The sequence below is a fragment of the Oreochromis niloticus genome, linkage group LG10, assembly GCF_001858045.2.
Source record: "Oreochromis niloticus isolate F11D_XX linkage group LG10, O_niloticus_UMD_NMBU, whole genome shotgun sequence".
Taxonomy (NCBI): Eukaryota; Metazoa; Chordata; class Actinopteri; order Cichliformes; family Cichlidae; genus Oreochromis; species Oreochromis niloticus.
Genome location: NC_031975.2, coordinates 879,650 through 904,712, shown reverse-complemented (window position 1 = coordinate 904,712; position 25,063 = coordinate 879,650). Strand labels below are relative to the sequence as shown.

The following is a 25,063-nucleotide window of genomic DNA, read 5'->3' as shown; positions in this document are numbered from 1 at the left end:
TTTATTGAGTTATGGTATTAAAACATCTATCATTTCATATTAAAATATACCATTTATTTCGCTGTGTTGCAAAACACGCTTTTTACTGCAGCATGTTTTTCATTGCTTTAGAAAGTTGAGGGTCCTGCAGTATCTTAGCTGTTCCTAGGACTGCGGTCTTCTGGACAGAGATCTCCGATGTTGTTCCTGGGAGCCACTCGCCTAGCTTGGGGGCCCCTGCACCCAATGCTCTGATTACCACTGGGACCACTGCTACCTTCACCCTCCACATCTTCTCCAGCTCTTCTCTGAGCCCTTGGACTGTCCGGCCTTCGGTTAGCCATTCCAGGTGTCTCTCTTCAACTAGCAGCTGGTTCATTTGTGCTGCCAGACACTCATGGAGTGCAGTCAGCTCCTTCAGCCAGTTCTTCGGTCTTGTTGATCCGGGCGGGACAGGAATTGAGCTTGCAACTCCCACAAGTCTTATAGTCTTGCCATTATGCTATCCAGTTGCCGAATCAACTAGCCCTGAAGATGGATGGTGCTGGAGCGTCGGGCCCATACCCGGCCGTCACCGGCAATCAGAGTGACGAGTACTGGTATTTTTAAAATTACAATTCAGAGGCAGAGGAAAAGTTATACATTGTCAGAATATAAGCCTAGTATATGGTCTGTATTTTCAGTTTGAATTTCCTTAATATCTACATTTATTTATTTATTGTTTGGCTGTCCTGCACTGTAGCAATCAGAATTATTGTCTGAAGGCCAAAAAAAAAGCCCACCAGATTTATTTTCCCAAGTGGACCATTAAGGCTTTTACTATACCGATCCACTTGATTGTCATAGTATATTTAATCTTTATTATTATTAATATTATTATTTATTAATTTTAAGTTTGCACAATCAGAACGGACAGGCCCGGGGGATGGGAAAGGAAGAAGAAGAAAAGAGAAGTTGGGAAGAGAGTTAACAGAAGTAGAGGGAAACAAAAATAGAGGAGAAGAGGGATGGAGAGAGAAAAGACTGAAAATCTGCTTGGTCACCTGTTGGGGGGGAAAAAAAACAAGCAAAAAGAAAACAGCAGATCGAGCCCGGGCCCAGAGACCTGAGATCCATGGCCTGACCGAGCCAAGGGGGGCAGGTCCCGCCAAGCAACCAAGCACCCAGCACCGGACACAGAGAACCACCAATGAATAGAATAGAATAGCCTTTATTGTCATTGTACAGGGTACAACAGAATTGGAGTGCCACTCCCTTGGTGCAAAATGCAATAATAAATATAAATGTAAAATAAAAAAGTACAATAAAACAATCCTAAGTACTCAAACAATAGTAAGTACGATATATACAGGATAGCAGCATTAATAAATGATAGTATGAATAGCAGCATAATATAGTGACAGTGACAATATGGTATAGCTAAGCAGGTTCAATTGTTTTTGTGCTTATTTACTACGGTGATAGCTCTGGGAAAGAAGCTATCCCTGAATCTGTTTGTCCTGGTTTTATGTGACCTGTACCGTCGGCCTGACGGTAATAGTTCAAACAGTTGATTACTGGGGTGAGAGTAGTCCAATGCACCAGTGCGTGGAGGCAGCAGTAGAGCTGGGCGATATAAGATTTTTTCATATCACGATATGTTTTTTTCATTTCAGGCGATAACGATATATATCACGATATAAGCCAAATAACTATATTTGAAATAATCAGCAGCTTGTTTTGATTTAAATATTCATTTCCCATAATAAGTTCAACAGGGCAGATGTACTTAAGGAACATGAGACTTTTTCAGATTAAAAAAAGGCAAATATTGCAAACTACACAAAAGGCAGCCGCTAAAGCGTTTAAGTTTCAAAATAGAACAAACAAAACAGACTAAATTGTCAATTCCACTTAGAAACAAAATATTAATTCTAAAAATAAATCTTAGGTCGTTTTACAGAAGAACAGACAAAATTGACTAACTTTTGTCAATATCAAATAAACTGAGAACTAAAAGGAAATTCTCAATCTCTCCTTGTTGTATAGCTTAGCTTTTCAAACAGTTTTAACAGTGACTTTAGTCTGACAAAAGCCGAATGACGAATCAGCGCTTTCAGTCAGAGACTGAGCATGCACTGCTTTATTGTATTTCCAGACTTGCTTTCGGCACAATTTACAGTGCACGCTACTCTGTTTTTTGTCAGACTTGAATTAGCCGAAATACCTTCACACTACGGAACTTCTGTGGCCCTTCTGTTCGACAATCTCTCCGGCATTGGAACCATCATCGGTTTTCTCTTCGGTAACCTTCGCTCACGCTCTCGGTTGATTTTTCTCTAGTCAGCACACTCATTTCCTCCATTACCCGGGCGGCACGGCGGCTGGCTGCTTCCCAAACAAATACACACGTGCGGCTTGGCACTTGTGCTGTACATAACAAGTCACGTGACGTGACGCTGCGGCTGTGATTGGTTCGGCTCTGCGCTACTTAATTTGGATTGGCTGTTCTTTTTTTTTTTTTTTTTTTTTGTAAGAGCGCAAGAGAGATGAGGCCTATCGCAATAGTTTAATTTTTCTATCGAGAAAAAGTTATTTCGCAATACATATCGTTATCGTTCTATCGCCCAGCTCTAGGCAGCAGCCACTGGCAGGAGTGTGGTGGGGGGAGATGGGCTTCCACATGGGGGGCCTGAGATGTTCTGAGAGAGCTGGAGTCTATGACCCGATATGACACACAGATACAAACCACTGCACCAGCACCCCCAGTGCAGATCACACGCTGGACTGCCGTGCTGCTCCGTCTTTTCACTTTCATTTCTGTGTTTGCGCGTGTGCAGTGTGAGACGCTGCGGTGACGCCCTCACGGCGGCTGACAAACAGGTTTGATTTTCTTACGTCCAAACAATTGATGATCGGGAGCTGGTCGTGAGGTGTTAATCGCTTCTCGTTACCCCATGTATACTACGTGATGCACGACACACGATTAAGGCGGAACTCTGGCTGATCCCCAAAACGGTCGCACGACTGAAAAATCGGCTCAAAATGGGCCAAAATCACACAGTGTATGCCCAGCATTACTCTGCCCCCCGGCCCCCCGCCCCAATTGGCGAACAGAGAACGGTCCCATCACATGTGGTGTTGATGCGTGCTGTTCTCATGTGCATTTAAAACAGGGGAGGGGCATGGTGCCAAAAACCCTGTACCAGATAACAGCTGGTGTCAGCACGGCCCCTCCCAAAAACCCTCAATGTCTACATGTATTTAAAATTGAGAAGTGGGCACCGGCACCAGAGGTGAGGCTGAATAAACGGATCGTCCTCTAGATACCATTTAGTGTGCCCAACCCCAAGGCCCTATATGTATGTGTCATGACAGTGGAAGTAATTGAGTATCTAAGTTGTAGAATAACACTGAGGCACAGGGAGAGAGGAGGAATGCCTCCCTGATCCTCAGCGACACACCTGTACCTCAAGGCCCTGCATGTGTGGGGGTGATGGAGCGGGAGGAGGGAAGTAATTGGGGATGGGGAGGGAAGGGATGCAGTGGCCCATGGTGGTGAGAGCCAGGTGGACTGCATTCATCTCTGTAGTGACATCATCTAGGTCACCCAAGAAAAAAACTGAAGGGGAGGGTGGAATGTTACATTTCAGAGACTTTGATAAATCTTTGCATATCCAGCACCAAAACCTCTGAACTGGTGGACAGAACCACAGAGCGTGGATGTGATTGTCAGGTGTGCTGCCTTGACACTGTGAGCAGTAGTTAGACGTAAAACCCATCCTGCACATCTGTTGACCTGTATAGTGCACTTTGTGTAGTATTTTGTGTTGTATTAATTGTAGACTGAGATTTCTAATCAATTTAAAGATGTTTAAGCAAATCTTAGATCAGAAGTTTTGATCTAAGCTGACGGATAGATCTGCTTCCCATTTTGAAATAGGAAGAGATACTGAGTCTTCATTAATCCCATGCAAATGTACACCTATCTGGAACAACCCGTCATTTTTAGAAACTCCCACCATGCTGACAGAGAGGAGCTGATGTTGATGCTTTTAAAGCCTTCATGTCGTTTGATGTTTGAGCTGATAAATGGTAGGTCTGAAATCTCTAGATTATTGCATAGTGCCTGTTCAACATCTAGCCAAGGCTCATCCAAGGGGGTGTGTTTAACCATCCTGAGATGAACTGAAGCCTGTTGGCTAAGAAGTATTGTTGAAAGTTAGGCAAATCTAGTCCTCCTTTATCCTTGGTAGTGTTTTTAAGCTGATGGTTTGTTCGGGATCACTGAGAATAAATAATTTATTTTTAGCAAGACCATCATTTTTATTGCAGCGACCCTTGCCATGAGTGATATGGGTAGAGATTTCCATCTACCCAGATTGTCTTCTACTTTCTTTTTTTTTCTTCTTGTGGTTTAATTTAGTTAATTCTGCAAGTGTAGGAGAGATCTCGTCTGATCTCAGAAGCTAAGCAGGTTTGGGCTTGGTTAGTACTTGGAATGGAGACCGCCTGGGAATACCAGGTGCTGTAAGCTTGGGCTGGCTGTAGCTCAGACTATAGAGCAGGTCATCTACTGATCGGAAGGTTGGTGGTTTGATTCCTGTCTGCATGCCAAATATCCTTGGGCAAGATACTAACCCCAAGTTGCTCTCCGATGCATTCATCGGTGTGTGAAAGTTAGGTAGAAAGCACTAAGAAAATTGTGGTTGAGTGAGTGGGTGAAAGCACAAGTTGTGTAAAGCGCTTTGAGTCCTCAAGATTGAGTAGAAAAGTGCTATATAAGAACCAGTCCATTTACCATATACCATACCTAAATATTTAATATTTCCAGATTGCAGTGGGGTGGAAGAAGGATTATGGAAGGATTATAAATCGGAAGAACTGTAGATTTTAACCAGTTTACTGAATAATCTGAAACTCTTACTAAAGCGTTTATTAGTGTAAATACCTCAGAGAGATTGGTTTGTGAGTGCTGGAGAAAAAGCAGCACATCATCCGCATAAAGAGTGATGTATTTCATTTCATGCCCTGAATCACTGCAGCCTGTTTAACTGCTGCTGCTAGTGGTTGGATAAAAACTGCAGTGGAGGGGAGAGTGGGCATCCCTGCCTGGAAACCCTCAGGAGGCAGAAGCTGGAGGATGTTTGGTCATTTGTTCTGACACAAGCTGTTGGGGAATTATATCATATTTTTACCAGTTTATGAACGAGTTTCAAAACCAAATTTGTGTAAAGTTGCAAATAAAAATTTCCAGTTGACTCTGTCAAACGCTTTTTCTGCATCTAGAATAGAGATGGCACGATACCACTTTTTTATGTCCAACACTGATATCATAAATTTGGATATCTGCCGATACCGATATGAATCCGATATTGTGTGTTTTTTAATCAATAAAACTGTTTTTTTAATATCTTGCTGCATTTTGTATAAGTTCATACTCAAGTTTAAATAAACAACAACACTAAAGCTATTCTGTTATACCTGTATGTAAAAAAATACACTGCAGCCAAAATATTTCATAGTTCAGCAACACTGATCAATCTAATAAACTTAAACCTGCTCCATCCTCCCTATTCTGGTATTTTAAAGAGTACTTAGCAGAAATATTAAGCAACCTAACTAATAGGGTTGCAAACTCCCAGCAAAAGAAAATAGGGAACCACCCCCCACCCTCCACCTCATGATGCTTAATCGATGTAATCAACTTTAATTTGATGCAGTGTGAAAAAAAATGCACAGAAATAAATTATTTTTCAAGAATAATTAAATAGATTCAACATCTTTCTTCAACAGAATTGCAGACTGCACAGATGGTACCTTCCCAAAGGAAAAAGTACTATAGCTTACTAGGGTATATTAGACTTAACAGTTACTATATACAGTAATGGACTTCTATACATTTTACATCAGATTAAAACTTTGGGTGTAAGGTTCAGATAATTATTTATTAAAAGCTCGACATTTTAAATGAGAATAAGAAAGAAAAGTATGTCTTTGTGCCCCCTTTTCCCTGTTCATGCCCTATCGGCCCCCCTGGCTACACTTTGCTAGATCCGCCCCTGCACAGTTACCAGCCGTCAGCTACGTAGAAAAGGATCCTGGTGTAGAAAGTAATATTAAATACATTCTAACAACAGCTTATCAAGCTTAAACGTGCTGCTGTTGTTCAGCCGCTGGTTTCCTCTTTCTGGTGCAAAGTGGGCCAAAAACAAAGAAGAGAGACGGACTCGCGACAGAAAAGCCGATCAGCTGATCATTGATCAGTTTCATGATTGAAGTAGCAGCAGGAGAGGGAGAGAGAGGCAGTCGCTCCATATATCGGTTGTTAAGCTTAACATGGGAACGCTTTACAAACATTCAGAGATGAACTTACACACTTGCTTTACTTCTCTCTGGGATAACTTCCTCGGAGATGAAATGCTGGTTTGGTAGCGAGGCTACAAATACACACAGCTGCTCTATCACGTGATGCACACTGCTCCGACGTGCTACGGTTATGAGCCGAGTTACGCCGTGTTGCAAGTTTTTTGAGGTGCTTTTTTGATATTTAATGGATCAGATTACATTTTTTATTTCTCGCCGATATCCGATCCAGTAATTTAGGTCAGTATCGGACCGATACCGATACGTAATATCGGATTGGTCCATCTCTAATCTAGAAACAATACTGTGGTTTCAGTGTTTTTACTGCATGAACAGTCTATCAAATTAAGTAATCTACGTGTATTTGTTGATGAGTGCCTTTCTTTTATGAAACCAATTTGGTCAGGATGAATTATGAGGGGGGTTCTCTTCTCTCATCTCAGAGCTTTGCAGATTATTTTCAGGTCTACATTAATAAGGAATATTGGACGATAGCTGGCAGTAAACACAGGGTCTCTGCCTGGTTTTAGCAGGAGACTAATGTTGGCAGAATTCATGTTTGGTGGTAGTCTGCCATTTTCCTTGATTTTCTGCAACACTCTGTGAATACTGAATTGTCCAGAATTCCGCTGGAAAGCCATCTGCACCTGGAGCCTTATTGTTGGGCAAACTTATCAGGGCTTCCTGGAGTTCACCTGGTGTCAGCGGTGAGTCCACTGCTATTGCTTGACTGTCTGGTAATTTTGGAAGAGTAATGTTGTCAAAGAACTGATCAACAGTTTATCTGTTGTGAATATAAAGTTTTGTAAAAGTCCCTGAAAGTGTTGTTTATTCTTTCAGGGTGATAGACGGTGTTCCCGGATAAATCTTTAATCGCACACACAGTTGTTTTTTCTTTTGTTATTCTTAACTGCTCAGCTAGAAACCGGATTTATTACCATGTTAAAAATTTAGCAAGTGAAGTCTTTGTACTAAAAATTGTGTTGTATTTTTTTCTTTTTTAAAATTAAACATTTCTTTTAATTAAAGTTTTGCATTACAACATTTGCAACTTTGTTCCGTATTTGGCAAATGCATTTCGTTGCCTTGTACTTGTGACATGTGCAATGACAATAAAGCTGAATTCTATTCTATTCAGTATTTCCTTTCCTGGTGGGACATGTAGGCCTCTTCTAAAGATTTGATGATTTCTTCTAATTCCTGAATATGTTTGTTTTCTTTTTACGTGATGAGAATGAAATTATTTTAGCTCTCATCACAGCTTTCCTGCTTCCCAGAGAACAGACGCTGATGTTTCGGGCAGGTCATTATTGCCTCAGTATGACTTTGGCTTATCATTTCCCACTGTGCATTTTTCATCCTGCAGACTTGATTCAGTGCACCAACGAGATGAATGTGAACATCCCTCAGCTGGCTGATACACTGTTTGAGCGGACTACCAGCACCAGCTGGGTGGTTGTCTTCAAGTCTCTCACCACTACACACCATCTGATGGTCTATGGCAATGAGGTCAGCAAGCGGACATGAAACGCTACATGTACAAAGGCTAATTTACACCACTCAGAAACCGTCATAGCTTTAACACTGTCTGTGAACACTGGTTTAAGAAATAGGTGTTTAAAGTATTTAGAACATGTTTAGCGCCATCTTGTGCCAATACAAAATTTGAGGTCAACGGGTTGGTTAGTGGCAGCTAATAGGCTAACATTAGGTATGTTAAATAACTAGTAAGGTAACTAGTAATTAAGTGAAAAACAAGGCCCCTCGCTGCAACAGTGAGCTTTATGTTAAGAAACCAAGAATATTCTGTCCACTTTCACTGTCTGTAGCACTAACTGGTTCTGTGTTGTTTGGCTAGCTGCACTGAAACAGGCAAGTCCACATGTTAGCTGTAATGTTTGTATTTGTAAAGCACTTAATAAAGGAGGACAGGTGTTTCACCAGACCGCCAAGCTGGAGTGAGACACTCTGACTTGTCCTCTGTGATGTGATGCACTGAGTGGCATAAACAGCTGATGTCCACAAGATGCAATCAGTGCTATTCTATGCAATAAAAACGGGTTGCGCATCACACCACAAACATAAATACGGTTCTGGATGTTTTCAGTGGGAGAAACGTTTCCTCACTCATCCAGGTGACTTCGTCAGTGTCAGCTGACTGCAGGTTTCCAACCTTATAAACAGGACATTTGCACAATAACTGAAACTAGCACCACTGCAGTCAGCTGAGACTGACGAAGTCACCTGGAAGAGTGACGAAATGTTTCTCCCACTGAAAACATCCAGATGAACAGAATCAACCTTCTGGGATTTACTTACCTGGATGATTGAGCACGCATCAAGACCTCTATTAGGCTGCTTTTTAGTTTTACTGTCCTTTTTTTGGTTCTGTTACTAGTTAGCTACCATAAACTAATCTAAGTATATAAGCCCCAACCAATCAACCCAGTGCGGTTACGTTCTGTACTGGCACAAGATGGCGCTAAACATATTCTAAAACAGGATTGTCCAACTCCAGGCCTCGAGGGCCGTTGTCCTGCAGGTTTTAGATGAGTCCTTGGTCCAACACAGCTCATTTAAATGGCTAAAGGACCTCCTCAACATGTCTTGAAGTTCTCCAGAGGCCTGGTAACAAACTAATCATGTGACTCAGGTATGTTGTCCCACGGTTATATCCAAAATCTGCAGGACACCGGCCCTCGAGGCCTGGAGTTGGACACCCCTGGTATAAAAGCTTTCAACAGTTCATAGTTAAGTCTAGCTTCACAGACAGTTAAATCTGTGACAGGTTTTGAGTATCTGTGCAGCGCTGGTGCAGCTATTCATGGTTCATAATATGTGGTGTTTGTCTTGCAGAGATTTATACAATATCTGGCTTCAAGAAACACACTTTTTAACCTCAGCAACTTTTTGGACAAAAGTGGCCTACAAGGTATCTCACAAACATCCACAACAGCCACGTTTCCTGCGATACGTCGTTTATGCTCACTCGTCTCTTCTTTGGTTTCTAACGTAGGCTATGATATGTCAACGTTCATCAGGAGGTACAGCCGCTACCTGAATGAGAAGGCTGTCTCCTACAGACAAGTCGCATTTGACTTCACTAAAGTGGAACGCGGGTAAGGTTTATTTTTCCTCACTGTAACTGACTCTTGTTCGTCCTTTCTTACACCTGAGCCCCAAAGCTTGTTCAGGTGATCGTGTGTGACACTCCGGGGTGACCGGCATTGAAAATATCATTGCACTACTTTTGTTTCCTTGTGATGGTTTTGTTAAAAGTTGCAGAAAGCAACATATAACTTCTGCAGCTCTGTTTGAGGAAAGCGGAGTTCCTGATTTTGCTTCACTTCACCATTTTAAAGGCAAGATATTTCCAAATAGCAGCTGTAGCGTCTTTTTGTGAATTTGATTATCTTTCTTATTTTATTTCATAATTTCTCATATTGGGCCTAATTTTACTGATTAGTTTGCATCAAATGCAACTATAGTTATAATTTTACTTCCCTTCGTAGGACAGCTGCACATTGTAGTGTCAGACTCTAAATTAAATTACATATAATTTCATTAATTTTTCATTAATATTTCTATTGTGACATTTGCAGTTTGCAGTCTTGATATCCTTTAGATAGTAGAGACACATCTGCTGGCTAATGATGTTCATTTAAAAAGTGCAGACTTGGCAGACCATCCACACAAAAAAAGACTTAAATGAACATTAATTATCCTTTAGCAAAACCCTTAAGAAATGATAGCTCTAACCCAGCAAAGATTATTTCCATGAGTGACAATAAAATTAAAGTATATTAAAATAATGAATGCTTTCTCTTTCCTTTAACAGGTCTGATGGAGTCATGAGAACCATGAACACAGAGAAACTCCTTAAAACCATTTCTGTCATTCAGAATCAGATGGATGCGTTACTTGATTTCAATGTGAGTGCTCAGTATCGTCAGAGGTCTGAACTGGTTGCTGACACAAGTAACTTACAGCGATGGGAATACCAGCGTTAAAAGTTTCAGTAACCAGTAATCTAACTAATTACTATTTCTATCGTCACAACGCTGTTACTGTTACTGTTACTGACAAGAAAAAGCGGTGCGGACATGTTACTGTGTATCCATACATAGACGGTTGACGCTGTCATCAGCTTATCGCGAGCTAGGGGGGCGAAACAATCGCACGAGTTCTGCTGATTGGCTGAGGAAGAATAAAACAGTCGTAGTAAATCAATCACATGACCACGTTAAGATGACATAGCGAGAGAATGCTAATGTCAACCCAAGACAACCATAAGTCTCAATTTTTGTGGTAATAGTGTGGATTTCAAACTACACCAGTTTTTAAATTGTGTTGATTGGCTACGAAAAACCAGAGTTATGATTAAAAAAAATAAACGCCATGTTTTCTCCTGAATACATCGTTTATGTTTACTGCGGGAAGAAACGGTAAAACTGGAGTTTACTATGGGAAGCGCTCGAATGCACTCTCTGCTTGGGAGCAAAAACCAAAAAAACCACCCCCCCTTTCCTGTTTGTGAAAAATATACCATGTCGACCAATCAGAAAATGGCATTTGGTTGTTTGGGAAGAGGGGGAAGTTTTAGGAGTGACGGCGGATTAGAGTGTAAACGCTGTCTGCAGGTGGAAACAGGAGCAGTGATGCACCTGCTGCTGTCAGGCCTGCAGGTATCAGGCTGTGATGTGCTTTTTTATCTTATAGTGGACAGAAATTATTTTTTGGAGCTGCACAAATAGATTGTGTGGCATCCTATTTGATGCAGAACAGCTGATTGTTCTGTAAATTGTTTCAAATGGTTATAAAATAACACCTTGGCTGCATTTTAGGTAAATGGCTGGATATAACTTTGTTGTTTGTAAAACTTGTACATAGGTTTTTAAAACTCACAATTTATTTTTGCATTTCAAGTTATGAGAATGATTTTTAAACATGTTTGTCGTTGTTACAGTAAAAATATAACTATTTCTACTCGGATTTTATATGTTTTGTCTGATTTCAGATCAACTGTGCTAATACAGTATGTCAAAATGAAAAAATAACTGTAAATTCAGACATGTGAGGTTGTGCTGAAAAGAAGAGTACCAAACAAAACAAGGCAGGATAAATAAGGTCAAATGTGAAATCACAAGTAGTCAAAAATGACCAATTATACCCTGGACCACAGAGGGTTGAACATAAGTAACACAATAGTTACTTTTCCTAGTATTTAGTTACTTTATAATATTGTAACTCAGTTACTAATGTAGTTACTTTTTACTGTGTTAAGTAACTATAACTAATTACTTTTTCTAAGTAACTTGCCCAACACTGGTAACTCGACGCTTTCTTGTTTGTTTGTTAGCCCATTGGCCCAGTGGTGGGCGTATTTCATAAGCACTCTTCAAATGACTTTAACTTTGTCACCGTTTTAGACAAAATTAAGGCAAAAATGGTTTTGAAAGAAGAGAAGACGAACTTCACTGGGAGAGCATGCTCAAAGTACTGCTGTCTGAAAAATCGCACTGCCGCGATCTTATCATATGCGCTACACATTATCATAACTCCTCCACTATTTTGGATTAGAGAAAATTCAAATGGTTCATGAAAGATGAGAATCATTTTGTTTTGCCAAAATTGTAAAATAAGTGCAGGTGAGCCTGAATGATACTTAAAGTGTTAAACATGATCCCAAAGGTTGATTCTGTTTACTTGGATGCAGCGTTTTCAGTGGGAGAAAAGTTTTGTCAGTCATCCAAATGACTTCTTTGAGACTGAAGAAGTAAAGCTACGTTAAACAGTTAAACACGATGTTTTAACACCAGCACCTCTCTTCTAGGTCAACGCCAATGAACTGACAAACGGTGTGATCAATGCAGCCTTCATGCTTCTGTTTAAAGATGCAATCCGACTGTTTGCGGCCTATAATGAGGGCGTAATCAACCTCCTGGGTAAGAACAAGTTGTTTTTTGTCATAGCCATGTCATCCTTTTATTTGACCTTTACAGGACCTTTTACTGGATGAGGCTCTCCACCTTATTTCAAAGAAAACTTCAGATTCATTTATACACAGCTTTAATTCAGGGGTTCAACAAAGTTTTATGATGACTGTTTAGGAATTACAGACATTTTTACGTATAATACCTCATTTTAGGAGGCGCAAAAGTAATTGCACAGTTGAAAGACATGAAGTTTAATGGTTCCCTTGTTGTTGTATGTATGTTATTGCATTGTATGACAGATTAAGGAGATAAAACATCTGGACTGGTTTCCAAGTGTTGAATTCATATTTGGTAGCTGTTAACTGGAAGTAAGGGTTCCAGATACTCTACTGGTCAAAAGATTTAGACAACCCCAATTTTTCCAGTTATTTATTTCAGTTCAAGTTGTTCAAATCCAATGAATAGCTTGAAATGGTAAAAAGGTAAAATAATGTAGATTTCAGAAAATGGCCTTTTTCAGGGAACAAAAAATAGGTTAACAATTTAAAGCTGTTCTGCAACAATGGAGGTTGATCCAGCCTTGAAAGCTGGTGCTACTAATTCCTACAGGTGTTCCAACTTCTCTGGATTACTTCCAGCCCCCTCTGTCTGCATAAAAGCAGTGTTGGAACACCCTGATGTGCCCTCGTGAGCATCAGTTGAACAGTATTGTACTGCAAAAAGTAGTGTGTTGCTACAGAAATGGTGAGAAAAAGGCGATTAACAATAGAAGAGAGACCATCATAACACTTATAAATGTAGGTCTGTCCTATAGAGAGACTGCAAAGAAAGTCAAAGTGTCAGTGAGCACAGTTTCCTTCAGCATGAAAGGCTCAGAAACAAACTGTGACAGGAAGAGGTCTGCAGACCCAAAGACACGACTGAATCAGAGGACAAGTTTCTGAGAGTCAACAGCTTGTGTGATCGGCGGCTCACAGGACAACAGCTTCAAGCACAGAGTAATAGTGGTCGTAGTAAGCAAGTCTTAATTTCAACCGAGAGAAGACTTCGAGCTGCAGGTCTGACAGGACGAGCTGCAGCAAGAAAGCCAGACGTCAGAATAAGACAAAGAGGCTTGTCTGGGTCATGAAACATTGGACTACTGAAGACTAAAAGAAGGTTTTATGGACTGATGGATCAACATTTGAAATCTTCAGTTCATCACGCAGGATCTTTGTACGCCGTGGAGTAGGTGAAAGGATGGTTCCAAGGTTTGTGGCATCAACTGTCAAACATGGAGGAGGAAGTGTGACGGTCTGGGGCTGTTTGCTGGATCCAGGGTCGGTGACTCGTACAGAGTGAGAGGCACCCTGAACCAAAACAGCTACCACAGCATTCAGCAGCACCATGCAGTAGCCTCTGCTCGGTCAGGGGTTCATCCTACAGCAAGATAATGACCCACAGCATAAGACCAAGCTGTGCCAGAACTACCCCAGGAAAAAAGAACAAGATGGTGAGCTTGGAAACATGGAGGTGTCCAGCACAGTCTCCAGACTAAAACCCCATCGAGCTGGTTTGGGATGAACTGGACAGAAGAGTGAAAGCAAAGCAGCCTACAAGGTCCACATTTATGGGAACGTCTGCTACAGATATGGGAGAGTATTTGATTTCTGTTGGAGAAAGAATGCCACGGCTGTGTTCAGCTGTTACATCTGCCACAGGAGGCTGCTCTGATGAGTCAAAGGTTAGAATACACTTTGGTCTATAAACTGATTCCATGATGTATTTTTTCACTCCAGTTGCTTATTTGTACCGTGCTTTCATTTCAGAGTGCAATGGAACATTAAACTGTATAATTTTCAATGAAAAACTGGAAATATTGGGGTCTTCTAAAACTTTTGACCAGTATTGCATGTGCCAGTGCAAATGCCTTCTGACTACATCCTGTTAACTGTTTCTTGTTCAAATCAGCTGTGGTGGCGTACAGAGGTAGAATTAAACCTAACTGTAATCCTGCTGCAAGGCTACAGAGTTTTTCTTTGGCGTTTCTTGCCGTTGTGTTCACATGATCATGGTCATATGGTGAGACTTGAATATTTGATATGTAAGTCTCACAATGTTGTTGCTATTACACGACCTTGCAGGGACGGTCAGTAAGGTGTGGTTTTAGATTTTTATGGTCCAAATCCTGATCCTTTGTGATCACACCTCAGATATATCCTGCAGAAAAACTTTACCTAAAAATGAAGTGAAGTGTTTCTCAGAACATTTTTGTGCTAATTTCTTTTTTTGTGTGTGATTAACAGAGAAATACTTTGACATGAAAAAAGTTCAATGCAAAGAAGGATTGGACCTGTACAAGAAGTTTCTTACACGAATGACAAGAATCTCCGAGTTCCTCAAAGTTGCAGAGGTGAGTCTTATTTAGCCTGTCAGAGATTGCAAAGGAGCGTGTGATCATTGAAATCAGCTGGCTCTTGTTTCTCAGCCTGGTTTTCAATAAGTTTTGTTTTTTTTGCCTTCAGCAAGTTGGAATTGATCGAGGAGATATCCCAGATCTGTCTCAGGTAAGCCTTCACACAAACACAATCATTTAGTGCAGCTTTGCAGATAACATGCCTCAGCACAGCACTTTTCCTGAGTAAAAGGTGGAGAAATGAATAAAGCACATGTAACTCTGGAGCCACCTCTCAGTTGGAGCAACTGACTAAAACTTGCAAACATATGTGGAAATACAGTATATAATCTTTTACATTTCAAGTGTCTCAGTGGGCTTTTTTCTTAATTATCACAGGTGTTTTATATATGAAGCTAAAATTTCACACCAATGTTAAATATATGTTCGGCCTTTGGACCATAAAAGTTTCATGTAAATCAGAGATGGTCACGCAGATAATGTTCTAAAGATTAATGAACAATAAAATAAAATGATGAGAAAACCATTCCTCTGAAAATGATCAGGTAGAAGGACCGCTTTGTAAAGCAACCAGTGACCAAAGAAACACTGTTCTGTTGTTATAAAGAGAAATTACAGGCTAACATACATTTGCTACAAAATTTATGGGTAACACATTTTCAAGAAAACTCGCTGCATGGGTGCAGTCACAGAAGCTATACCAACAGAGTTGGTGTCATCTTAAATGATTGTACTTTTATACAGTGATGCAGCAGTGGGCTCGATTATTTCCTCTGTGTGGCCGTTATTGTCCTTTCACAGCTGCTAACTTGCTGAAGCTTCAGTGCTAACCAGTTTTAACACCCAGTGCTGTGCACAGCATGCAGCTGTTGCATGTGTTGCATAGGGCTGGGCGATATGGACCAAAAATCATATCTTTATATTTTTTAGCTGAATGTCTATATGCAGTATATATCTTTATATTTTTTTCTACCCATTAAGGAAGAACAAACAGAGTTCTTAGTCAAAGCTACGTGTCCGAGATGTCACACAGGCACTTATATACAGCCGTAGATGCACTTGGAAAATGACTTTATTAAATAATAATGTTTCTTGAATAAAATACAGTAATGGTGTTTTTCAGCCTTCTGAAAGGATTTTCAGTGTCAGTGGGAACGTTGTAACCTGCCACACGGCATCCTTGAAGCCTGATGCTGTCGACAGATTAGTCTGGCACAAAATCAGGAAGACGTACAGTCGTTGGCGGGCCAATTGTTTGTGTTCTCACTACAGTTTTATTGTAGTTTGATATTTGATATCATATTTCTTTCTTATTTCAAATCAGCTGATTCAGTATTGCAATCACCAGTGTCCAGATGAAGCCTGTGACCAAAGCACCGCGTCCTCAGCCACATGTTCAGCTGTACCACCTTGTTTACAGTCGTTATAGCAACCAGCCGGGTTGAGCTTCCAGGTTGTGAGGGCACCCTGCAGGGCTTCAGCTGTATGCTGCCCGGTGTGGTCTTGGGGAAAGCCGCTGGTCTGGAGACAGGCAGGTTTCAGTTCAGTCTTCCATGTATGGCTCACAGGTCCTGCTGGACCACATGTCATCAGTGTGACATGAGACACTTTGTTGAGCCGGGCAGCGAGATTCTTGGTAACTTCAGTAAATATTTTTGGCAATAATTCTCTGGCAAAGTATTTCTGACTGGGTAACTGGTGTCTTCGGTCAAGGGTCTCAGCAGCTGTATAAAGCTCTCCCGTTTCACAGTTGAGATGGAGACCATGTCTTCAGCGATGGTCACTGCTTTAGTAATGTCACCCCACTTCTCACTTTCCCTCCCATAATCCACAGCACGAGTGTGTGAGTATTATAACCTCGTTTGTTTCAGGTGCAGGAGGCTGGGAGGACTTTGTGGTCTGGGATACAGCACGCAGTTTATGGCGCTGTTGTAAACGGTGGAAAGATGAGCAGTGCTTTTGTCAGGACGCTTTATTCTGCTGCTCAAATATTCGAGCCGTTGTTTTTGTTTTTACCGACCAGCTCCTCTTCAGTAGCTACTGTGTCCATCCTGTTGCTGCCTGCAGGTGAAGCATTGGGGGAGAGGCAAACGTGGACGAGAGAGAGCAGCTCCACAAGTATAACTATAACACAACATAAACGATGTGGATATAAATAATATTGTCATATCTTATATCTCGTATAAAAGTATATTGATATTTTTTAGAAACTCAGTCTATCGCCCAGTCCTAGTGCTGCACTCAGACAGGCTCACACCCACTCATGAATGCATGTCATGCAGAAAATAAAGGTGTGAATCCAGGCTTGTCATGTTGGATATCAGACCAGCGACTTATGTTTAAAAGTGGATTTATTTGCAGGTTTTGTTTTCTTTCTGCACCTACATTCAATCACATGCTAGCTTTCCTCCACATGTGTTCCTAATATCTTGACCACCTTTATTTTCTGTATTTCTCCCTTTCTTCTGTTTCTCTTTCTTCAGTTTACAGTGTGTGTAAGTATCTGGCTTTTCTCTCTGCATCTCTGTATTTGAAGCTGTTTGTGGACTCCTGGCAATTACTCTGCTTATTTTCATGCTTTTTTTCCTCTACACAAGATCTTGTCAGGCTTTCTTCAGCATTTGAAATTGAATATGTGTCATGACATTCATGTTAGGCCCCAAGCAGTCTGCTGGATGCGCTGGAGCAGCACTTGGCCTCTTTAGAGGGAAAGAAAGTCAAAGATTCAACAGCAGCCAGCAGGTAGGTCTGTTTCCTGGTCCCTGCCAGCCCAGTGTTTGCTTCAGCTATTCGATGGCTCTGCACTGACAGTGAAAATGTGCTTTCACCCGAGAATGAGATCAAAAAGCATTATGCATGCTAGTCAGGTTGTAAGACACTTGTATCTTGAAATAATTCTTGATCTTTTTTTCCTGTTTGTCCCGTGATGAAGAGCTAGCACCCTCTCCAGTGCTGTCTCTTCCCTGGCCAACACCGGCATGTCTTTCTCCAAAGTGGACGAGAGAGAAAAGCAGGCTGCCCTGGAGGAAGAGCAGGCTCGCCTCAAAGCACTGAAAGTACGTTTCAGCCGCACTACTTAGATTCTCTTCTCCTTGATGCACGTGAGGCCAGAGAAGCAACATCTATAAGCATGTTGTGTAAAACTGACATGTTGTGTTTTTGGTTCAGATGTTGGGAGAAATTTGCTTTGGGTTTGTCTGTAGAGCGACCCAGTTTGGTAGCTTTGCCTGTACTGGGAGTCTGGTAGTATACTAGTAGTATCAGAATACTTTATTAATCCCTGAGGAAATTATGGAAATTATTGTCTTATTAGTCCTATTATTAGTTATTTAGTCCAGGTTGTGTTTCTGATAGAAATGGCACGATACCACTTTTTTATGTCCAATACCGATATCATAAATTTGGATATCTGCCGATACCGATATGAATCCGATCAAACGTTTTTTTTAATATCTTGCTGCATTTTGTATATGTTTGTACTCAAGTTAAAAAAAAACCCACTAAAGCTATTCTGTTATACCTGTATGTAAAAAATACACTGCAGCCAAAATATTTCATAGTTCAGCAACACTGATCAATCTAATAACTTAAACCTGCTCCATCCTCCCTATTCTGGTATTTTAAAGAGTACTTAGCAGAAATATTAAGCAACCTAACTAATAGGGTTGCAAACTCCCAGCAAAAGAAAATATAGGGAACCACCCCCCACCCTCCACCTCATGATGCTTAATCGATGTAATCAACTTTAATTTGATGCAGGGTGAAAAAAAATGCACAGAAATAAATTATTTTTCAAGAATAATTAAATAGATTCAACATCTTTCTTCTACAGAACTGCAGACTGCACAGATGGTACCTTCCCAAAGGAAAAAGTACTATAGCTTACTAGGGTATATTAGACTTAACAGTTACTATATACAGTAATGGACTTCTATCGGCCCCCCTGGCTACACTTTACTAGATCCGCCCCTGCACAGTTACCAGCCGTCAGCTACGTAGAAAAGGATCCTGGTGTAGAAAGTAATATTAAATACATTCTAACAACAGCTTATCAAGCTTAAACGTGCTGCTGTTGTTCAGCCGCTGGTTTCCTCTTTCTGGTGCAAAGTGGGCCAAAAACAAAGAAGAGAGAGGGACTCGCGACAGAAAAGCCGATCAGCTGATCATTGATCAGTTTCATGATTGAAGTAGCAGCAGGAGAGGGAGAGAGAGAGGCAGTCGCTCCATATATCGGTTGTTAAGCTTAACATGGGAACGCTTTACAAACATTCAGAGATGAACTTACACACTTGCTTTACTTCTCTCTGGGATAACTTCCTCGGAGATGAAATGCTGGTTTGGTAGCGAGGCTACAAATACACACAGCCGCTCTATCACGTGAGCACACTGCTCCAACCTGCTACGGTTATGAGCCGAGTTACGCCGTGTCGCAAGTTTTTTGAGGTGCTTTTTTAATATTTAATGGATCAGATTACATTTTTTATTTCTCTCCGATATCCGATCCAGTAATTTAGGTCAGTATCGGACCGATACCGATACGTAATATCGGATCGGTCCATCTCTAGTTTCTGATGGGGATTTTTTGCCTCATGAATTGTTTGAATGGAACCTCGAGGTCTCTGTGATTGTCAATATCACGACACACCACAGCTGTAAAGGTTTACCTACTGTGGCTGGTATAATTAGAGTAATAGTAGGTAGATGTACAAAAACAATTAACAAAGCAAATATTATGTGTGTGGCAAAAGAAATGATCCCAAATGAAACTGTCAGATTAAACAGTAACATTTCATTTTGTAATGCTAGAAAGTTCATTCTGCAGGCGAGATGGTTGCACGTTTCCATGGGGAGTGTTTTAACAAGTGCACAGAAAAAAATGATATTTTGTTTGTTTTTGTTTTGTTCATGTTTCTGGTTACTTATGACTTAATTAAAAAAATACTTTGGACTTACACACAACAAAGTGTTATTGTGTGTAACAAACCCCAAATTTGACCTGTGCTGTTTTAAAAAAGAAAGATCATTGTTGTTTCATCATCAAAAAAAATGTTTAAATTGTTTTGTTCACATTTTTTTTCATTGGGATGTCATTTACAGGTATGATATATAATGCATATTTGCGAGGCCTATTATAGATTATAAGTAGTTTGGCCCTCCTGTGCTACTTCTCTCATATTCTTCAAAAGAAACCCTGAAAAGAAAAATTGTGTTTGGATCCAGATTAGTTTATGTTGCTAACACTCGCATAATTATTTTAGGAACAGCGTCTGAAAGAGCTCCAAAAGAACCCCACTACAGCGACCACAGACTCCTCCCCCGTCTCTCTGGATGGGACCATAGACTCTGCCCCTGTTCTTGACCCCTTCTCAACCACCAACTCGACCAGCAGGTGAGGACATAACCTGTGTCGCCTACTTTTATAACCAGGAAAATAGAACAAGCTACATGAAATAACTTAATTTCACACAATCACACAGCATTGGTCCCCTAATCCCAGTTCTTCGTGCACCCCAGTCAGGGGCTGGGCAGAGGGGGAAACTGTCACGGTTCTGGGTCAGTTTGGACCCAGTATTTTGAGTTTGTTATATTTTGGTTTACTTTTGCATTATGGATTGTTCCTTATGTTTCTCTGGCACTTTGTGTTTCAGTTATCTTGGTGTTTTGGATTTTCTCATTTTGTGGTGATGATGATTATTGTTATTGAGTTCCATGTTTCTGTTTATTGGTATTTAGGATTTGTTCTCATGTTTTGTGTGTGTTTAGTTCCATGTGTCATTTTCTGTCTGCGTCTTGGTGTTGTGTTCTCATTTCCTGTTTTATTGTGAAGGTCCGCGTCTCATGTGAGTGTGTTCAGTTTTACCCCTGTCTCGTCTTGTTGATTATTCCCAGCTGTGTTCCCCACCTGTGTGTAATCTCCTTGTGTTTCTCTGTGTGTATTTAAGTCGCGTCTTCTGTGTTTGTAGTTGCTGGTCTGTCTGTGTATCCACCATGTCTCATCCGTGTGTTTCCCTGCTGCCAACCGTCATCTGTTTTCTGGTCGCTGTTATTCGTGTTCAGGTTTGTGTTCTTGTTCAGGCTCAGTAGTTTAGTTATCCCAGTATAGTTTAGTTCTCCGTTTACCATTTTGTCCATCTCTTTTGTTGTGTTTAATAAACCACCCTCACACCTTTACAAGTGCCTGCGTTTGGATCCTCCTTTAATTCCCACACGGCTCATCTCACTCGCCGTGACAGTACGGACCAGCCAGATATGGATCCAGCGGCATTCACCCCACCCACGGAGCTTCGAGAGCTCATAACGGACTCAGCTACAAAATTAATCAATCTGTGGCTAAAGCATGAGGGAGAAGCGTTTCTCTATGCTGTGGAGGACAAGCTACAACAGCTTATTTCCGGTTACCCCTGGTTATTGGACTCACTGCACCCGCTCGTACAGGATTTTCTTCTTCACGAGCTTCACCTTCACCCTCCCGCCGCTACCACTCGCCACTCGCTTCAATGGAGGATGTGCCGTCCGACCCGCCGGACGAGGAGTTTCCCGGCCCGTCGGAGCGGTCTCCAAGGAGGAAGCGACGTTCGCGCCGCCGGCGCGGCACTCCACAGCCGGATGTCGTGACATGTAAGCAGCTGGCTGTGGTGAGTAAAAGGGACACTTTTTCTGCTGCGTCACACTCTGTGACTGTTGTTTCTGGGGCAATTTTTTGTGTTTCGACTGAGGATAACAATGATTCCTCAATCTCACCTATGGCCGCAGTTTCTAAGACTGCCTGTTCTGAACCCTCGTTCCGAGTTTATGACCATGTCCGCTCCGCTGTCCCATCCTCACTTCCATTCCAGTTAAATGCCCGGCCTGTAACACTGCCGGCAGTTCAGTCAGCAGCCCAGCTGCCCGCAGTTCAGTCAGCAGCCCAGCTGCCCGCAGTTCAGTCAGCAGCCCAGCTGCCCGCAGTTCAGTCAGCAGCCCAGCTGCCCGCAGTTCAGTCAGCAGCCCAGCTGCCCGCAGTTCAGTCAGCAGCCCAGCTGCCCGCAGTTCAGTTAGCCATTCCATCACCTGTTACGCCTCCACTCCGATCATCTCCGTCCCCTGTAGGTCAATCCTTAGCCTCGCTACCTGCTGTCCAGTGGCCGCTAGCTCAGCTGTCTGCCCACTCATTCATTCAGCCGCCATCCTCACTGTTTCATTCCGAGCAGGGAACACACTTCACCACAACATCTGCTGGTTCTCTTAAGCTGGCCAGCTCTGTAACAGTTACTCCCTCTAGGGCCTCCCCGGAGGCTGGGTGTCGCTCACCAGCCAACTCTGGACCCCTAGAGGTCAAGACGCCAGTGCCAGCAGCTCCCCCGGAGAACTTACCAGAACAGTCTCGGCTCTCAGCACCCCCTGAGAGTTCAAGTGAGTTCACTCGTCCGCCTCCGTCCTCTGCTGAGTGCATTGGGGAACATGCCACTGTGCTGCTCAGTCCCAGCCAGTGTCCACACTAACAGAGGTCTGCGTACCTGCTGCTTCAGTGTCTGTTTCCACTGGAGGGCCCGAGGAGCCCGTCCAGTCTCAAGCCACGTCGGCTGGAGGGCCCGAGGAGCCCAGCCAGCCTGAAGTTTCATCAGCTGGGGGTTCGGGAGAACCCAGCCACCTTCAAGTGTCGTCAGCTGGAGGGCCAGAGTCGCCCGTCCAGCTTCAAGCGTCGTCAGCTGGAGGGCCAGAGTCGCCCGTCCAGCCTCAAGCGTCGTCAGCTGGAGGGCCAGAGTCGCCCGTCCAGCTTCAAGCGTCGTCAGCTGGAGGGCCAGAGTCGCCCGTCCAGCCTCAAGTGTCGTCAGCTGGAGGGCCAGAGTCGCCCGTCCAGCCTCAAGCCACATCTGCTGGAGGTTCCGAGGAGCCCGTCCAGCCTCAAGCCACGTCTGCTGGAGGTTCCGAGGAGCCCGTCCAGCCTCAAGCCACGTCTGCTGGAGGGCCCGAGGAGCCCGTCCAGCCTCATGCCACGTCTGCTGGGGGCCCTGGAGGACCCAGCCAGCACATCCTCATGTCAGCTGGAGGTTCAGGAGAACCTAGCCAGTTTCCGGCCTTGTCAGCTGGAGGGCCCGAGGAGCCCGTCCAGCCAGCCGCAGCTTCATCCACGCCTGCAGCCGCAGCTTCATCCACGCCTGCAGCCGCAGCTTCATCCACGCCTGCAGCATCATCTCCTGCAGCATCATCGCCTGCAGTCAGGTTCTGCAGCCGTCCCGCTGCCGTCAGGTTCGGCCCCCGTGTCTTCATCCACGCCTGGTCCAGCCCCCGTGTCTTCATCCACGCCTGGTCCGGCCCCGTGTCTTCATCCGCGCCTGGTCCGGCCCTCGTGTCTTCATCCGCGCCTCGCCCGGCCCCGTGTCTTCATCCGCGCCTTCGCCTGGCCCAGCCTCGTCCGCGCCTGGCCCTGCCTCGTCCGCGCCTGGCCCTGCCTCGTCTGGTCCTGCGGTTGCCACACCGCCATGGGACCCAGCTCGTCCTGTTCCGCCTCGTCTCTGCCGGCCGCTTTCCGGGCCTCTAAATTGGCGTCATGGCCGTCGAGGACGGCCTCCGGACAAGGTTCGTCACCACCGCTGGCATCGCGGCCGACCTCCGGACCTGCGCGGGGGCCACCGTTGCTGTGTGCACGGTCGGCCTCCGGAACTGTTTGCCCGCTGCCGCCGTTGCTGTGTGCACGGTCGGCCTCCGGAAGTGTTTGCCCGTCGCCGCTGCTGCCGTGTGCACGGTCGGCCTCCAGAAGTGTTTGCCCGTCGCCGCCGTTGCTGTGTGCATGGCCGGCCCCCTGACCTGTTTTGGCTCCTGTATGGCCGACCTCCGGGTCGACCCCCTGAACTGTTCGTGGACTCTTGTTGAGCTCTAGTTTGGTTTTGGTTTCGATTTGTTTTCCTGTGTTCTTGACCTGTTTTCGTGTTTTTGGACTGCTTTGGACTCTTGTGTCCATCTCTTTTGTTGTGTTTAATAAACCACCCTCACACCTTTACAAGTGCCTGCGTTTGGATCCTCCTTTAATTCCCACACGGCTCATCTCACTCGCCGTGACAGAAACATTACAAACCGGTACTAAAAGCCAGCCAGCCCCAAGAACCACTCACCTCTTTTTGTTTTTTTGGTCTTGGGAGGTGGGGAGAATTCGATGGATTCGATTCACTGTTTTCTCGATCTGAGGGCACACCTGCCTGCCTCCCATGTAGTACCCCAGATATTGTAACTCTCCATCCAGCCCCACACTCACTCAGGTTGGCCATGAAGCCCACTTGCCACAAGGACTCCAGAACTGCGGCTGTTCGCTGCATAATCTTCATCCAAGTATCACTATGGATAATAGCTTGATCCAGATAGGTGGTGGCATATGCAGCTTTCGGATTGGTCCATGAGGCACTGTAAAGTGGCAAGGGCTCCTAATAAGCCGAACGTATGACGAATTGCTACAATCCACACGGAGTGGAGAAGGCCATTTCTTTCCTTGGATTTGGAAGACAAGAGAATCTGCCAGTAGCCTTTGGTTTCTTCCAGCGTTGTTAAAAAATCAAGCAGTGCCTAACGCCTCGAAGCTCTTCGACTTGGGTCATGGGACATCATGCCATACTGTGACACCTCATTCACGTTGAGGTAGTCCACACTGTAAAGACCCATCTTTCTTCACCACAAAAATTATGGGGCTACACCACGCACTGTGTGACTCTTCCACTGTTCCCATTCCCAGCACAGCAGCCGAGTTCTTCTGAACTGTTTGTCTCTTATGGTCAAAATAGTGTTCTATGAGTGTGGTGCAACCAGGCAGGGGAAAGAACAAATCTGCAAAATGCTTTTGCAGCAACATTCGCTCTTTATGTGACATGGTCATCACAATGGAGTAAGAAACACAGACTCAGTGTCGGACAACCTGGCGTCACTGTTGAGCTCAGCACAGACGATGCACGTTCCTAATTGGTCGTGAGCACAACCCTACACGAGGCCCCACTGACCAACTGAACCTGCGCTAATCTGTTTCTGTCTCTAACTGCAGCCTTAAGTCTATACTTTTTGCCCCTATAATTAATTTCTACTGGTGCCGAGGGATATATAGCCGCATGGCCCCTTACTGGCAGACTGTATATCTCTCCTGGACCCTGGGAGGGTGACGAAGGGCTGGTGATGTGGAACTCCTGCTCCACCTCTGTACGTGGCCATTCTCTGCAGTAGTGTCCCAGCTGCCCACACTTCCACCACTCCTGCCTCAAAGCTCATGCAGCTCCCAGTGAGTGGGGTGCAATGTCCATAGACTCCGGGACTTGCAGAGAGACTGGTTAGTTGGTGCTCTGGTGGAGCTGGTCGAGTCTGGGGCATGTAAAGGGGCCACCTCCTCAGGGCTTTGACCGGCTGACTCCCACTCTAGCAGGACCCCTGGCCGCGCTGACGGGTGTTCCTC

The 25,063-nt window shown here is 43.7% G+C and overlaps 1 protein-coding gene across 8 annotated transcripts in view; it reads left to right on the top strand.

Moving 5' to 3' along the window:
- The window catches only part of LOC100712537 (phosphatidylinositol-binding clathrin assembly protein), a 51,403-nt gene that overhangs the window by 3,209 nt on the left and 23,131 nt on the right, over window positions 1-25,063 (top strand). For 6 of the 8 annotated variants that reach the window (XM_005450488.3, XM_013270247.3, XM_013270245.3 and 3 more), the window contains exons 3-13: window positions 7,691-7,833; window positions 9,181-9,256; window positions 9,341-9,443; window positions 10,163-10,256; window positions 12,158-12,269; window positions 14,546-14,652; window positions 14,765-14,806; window positions 17,139-17,150; window positions 17,312-17,397; window positions 17,588-17,711; window positions 19,914-20,044. In XM_005450488.3, coding sequence (XP_005450545.1) covers window positions 7,691-7,833; window positions 9,181-9,256; window positions 9,341-9,443; window positions 10,163-10,256; window positions 12,158-12,269; window positions 14,546-14,652; window positions 14,765-14,806; window positions 17,139-17,150; window positions 17,312-17,397; window positions 17,588-17,711; window positions 19,914-20,044 — 1,030 coding nt within the window. The remainder of the gene's footprint in view (window positions 1-7,690; window positions 7,834-9,180; window positions 9,257-9,340; window positions 9,444-10,162; window positions 10,257-12,157; window positions 12,270-14,545; window positions 14,653-14,764; window positions 14,807-17,138; window positions 17,151-17,311; window positions 17,398-17,587; window positions 17,712-19,913; window positions 20,045-25,063) is intronic. The other 2 variants (XM_013270248.3, XM_013270246.3) reach the window with 1 other exon arrangement.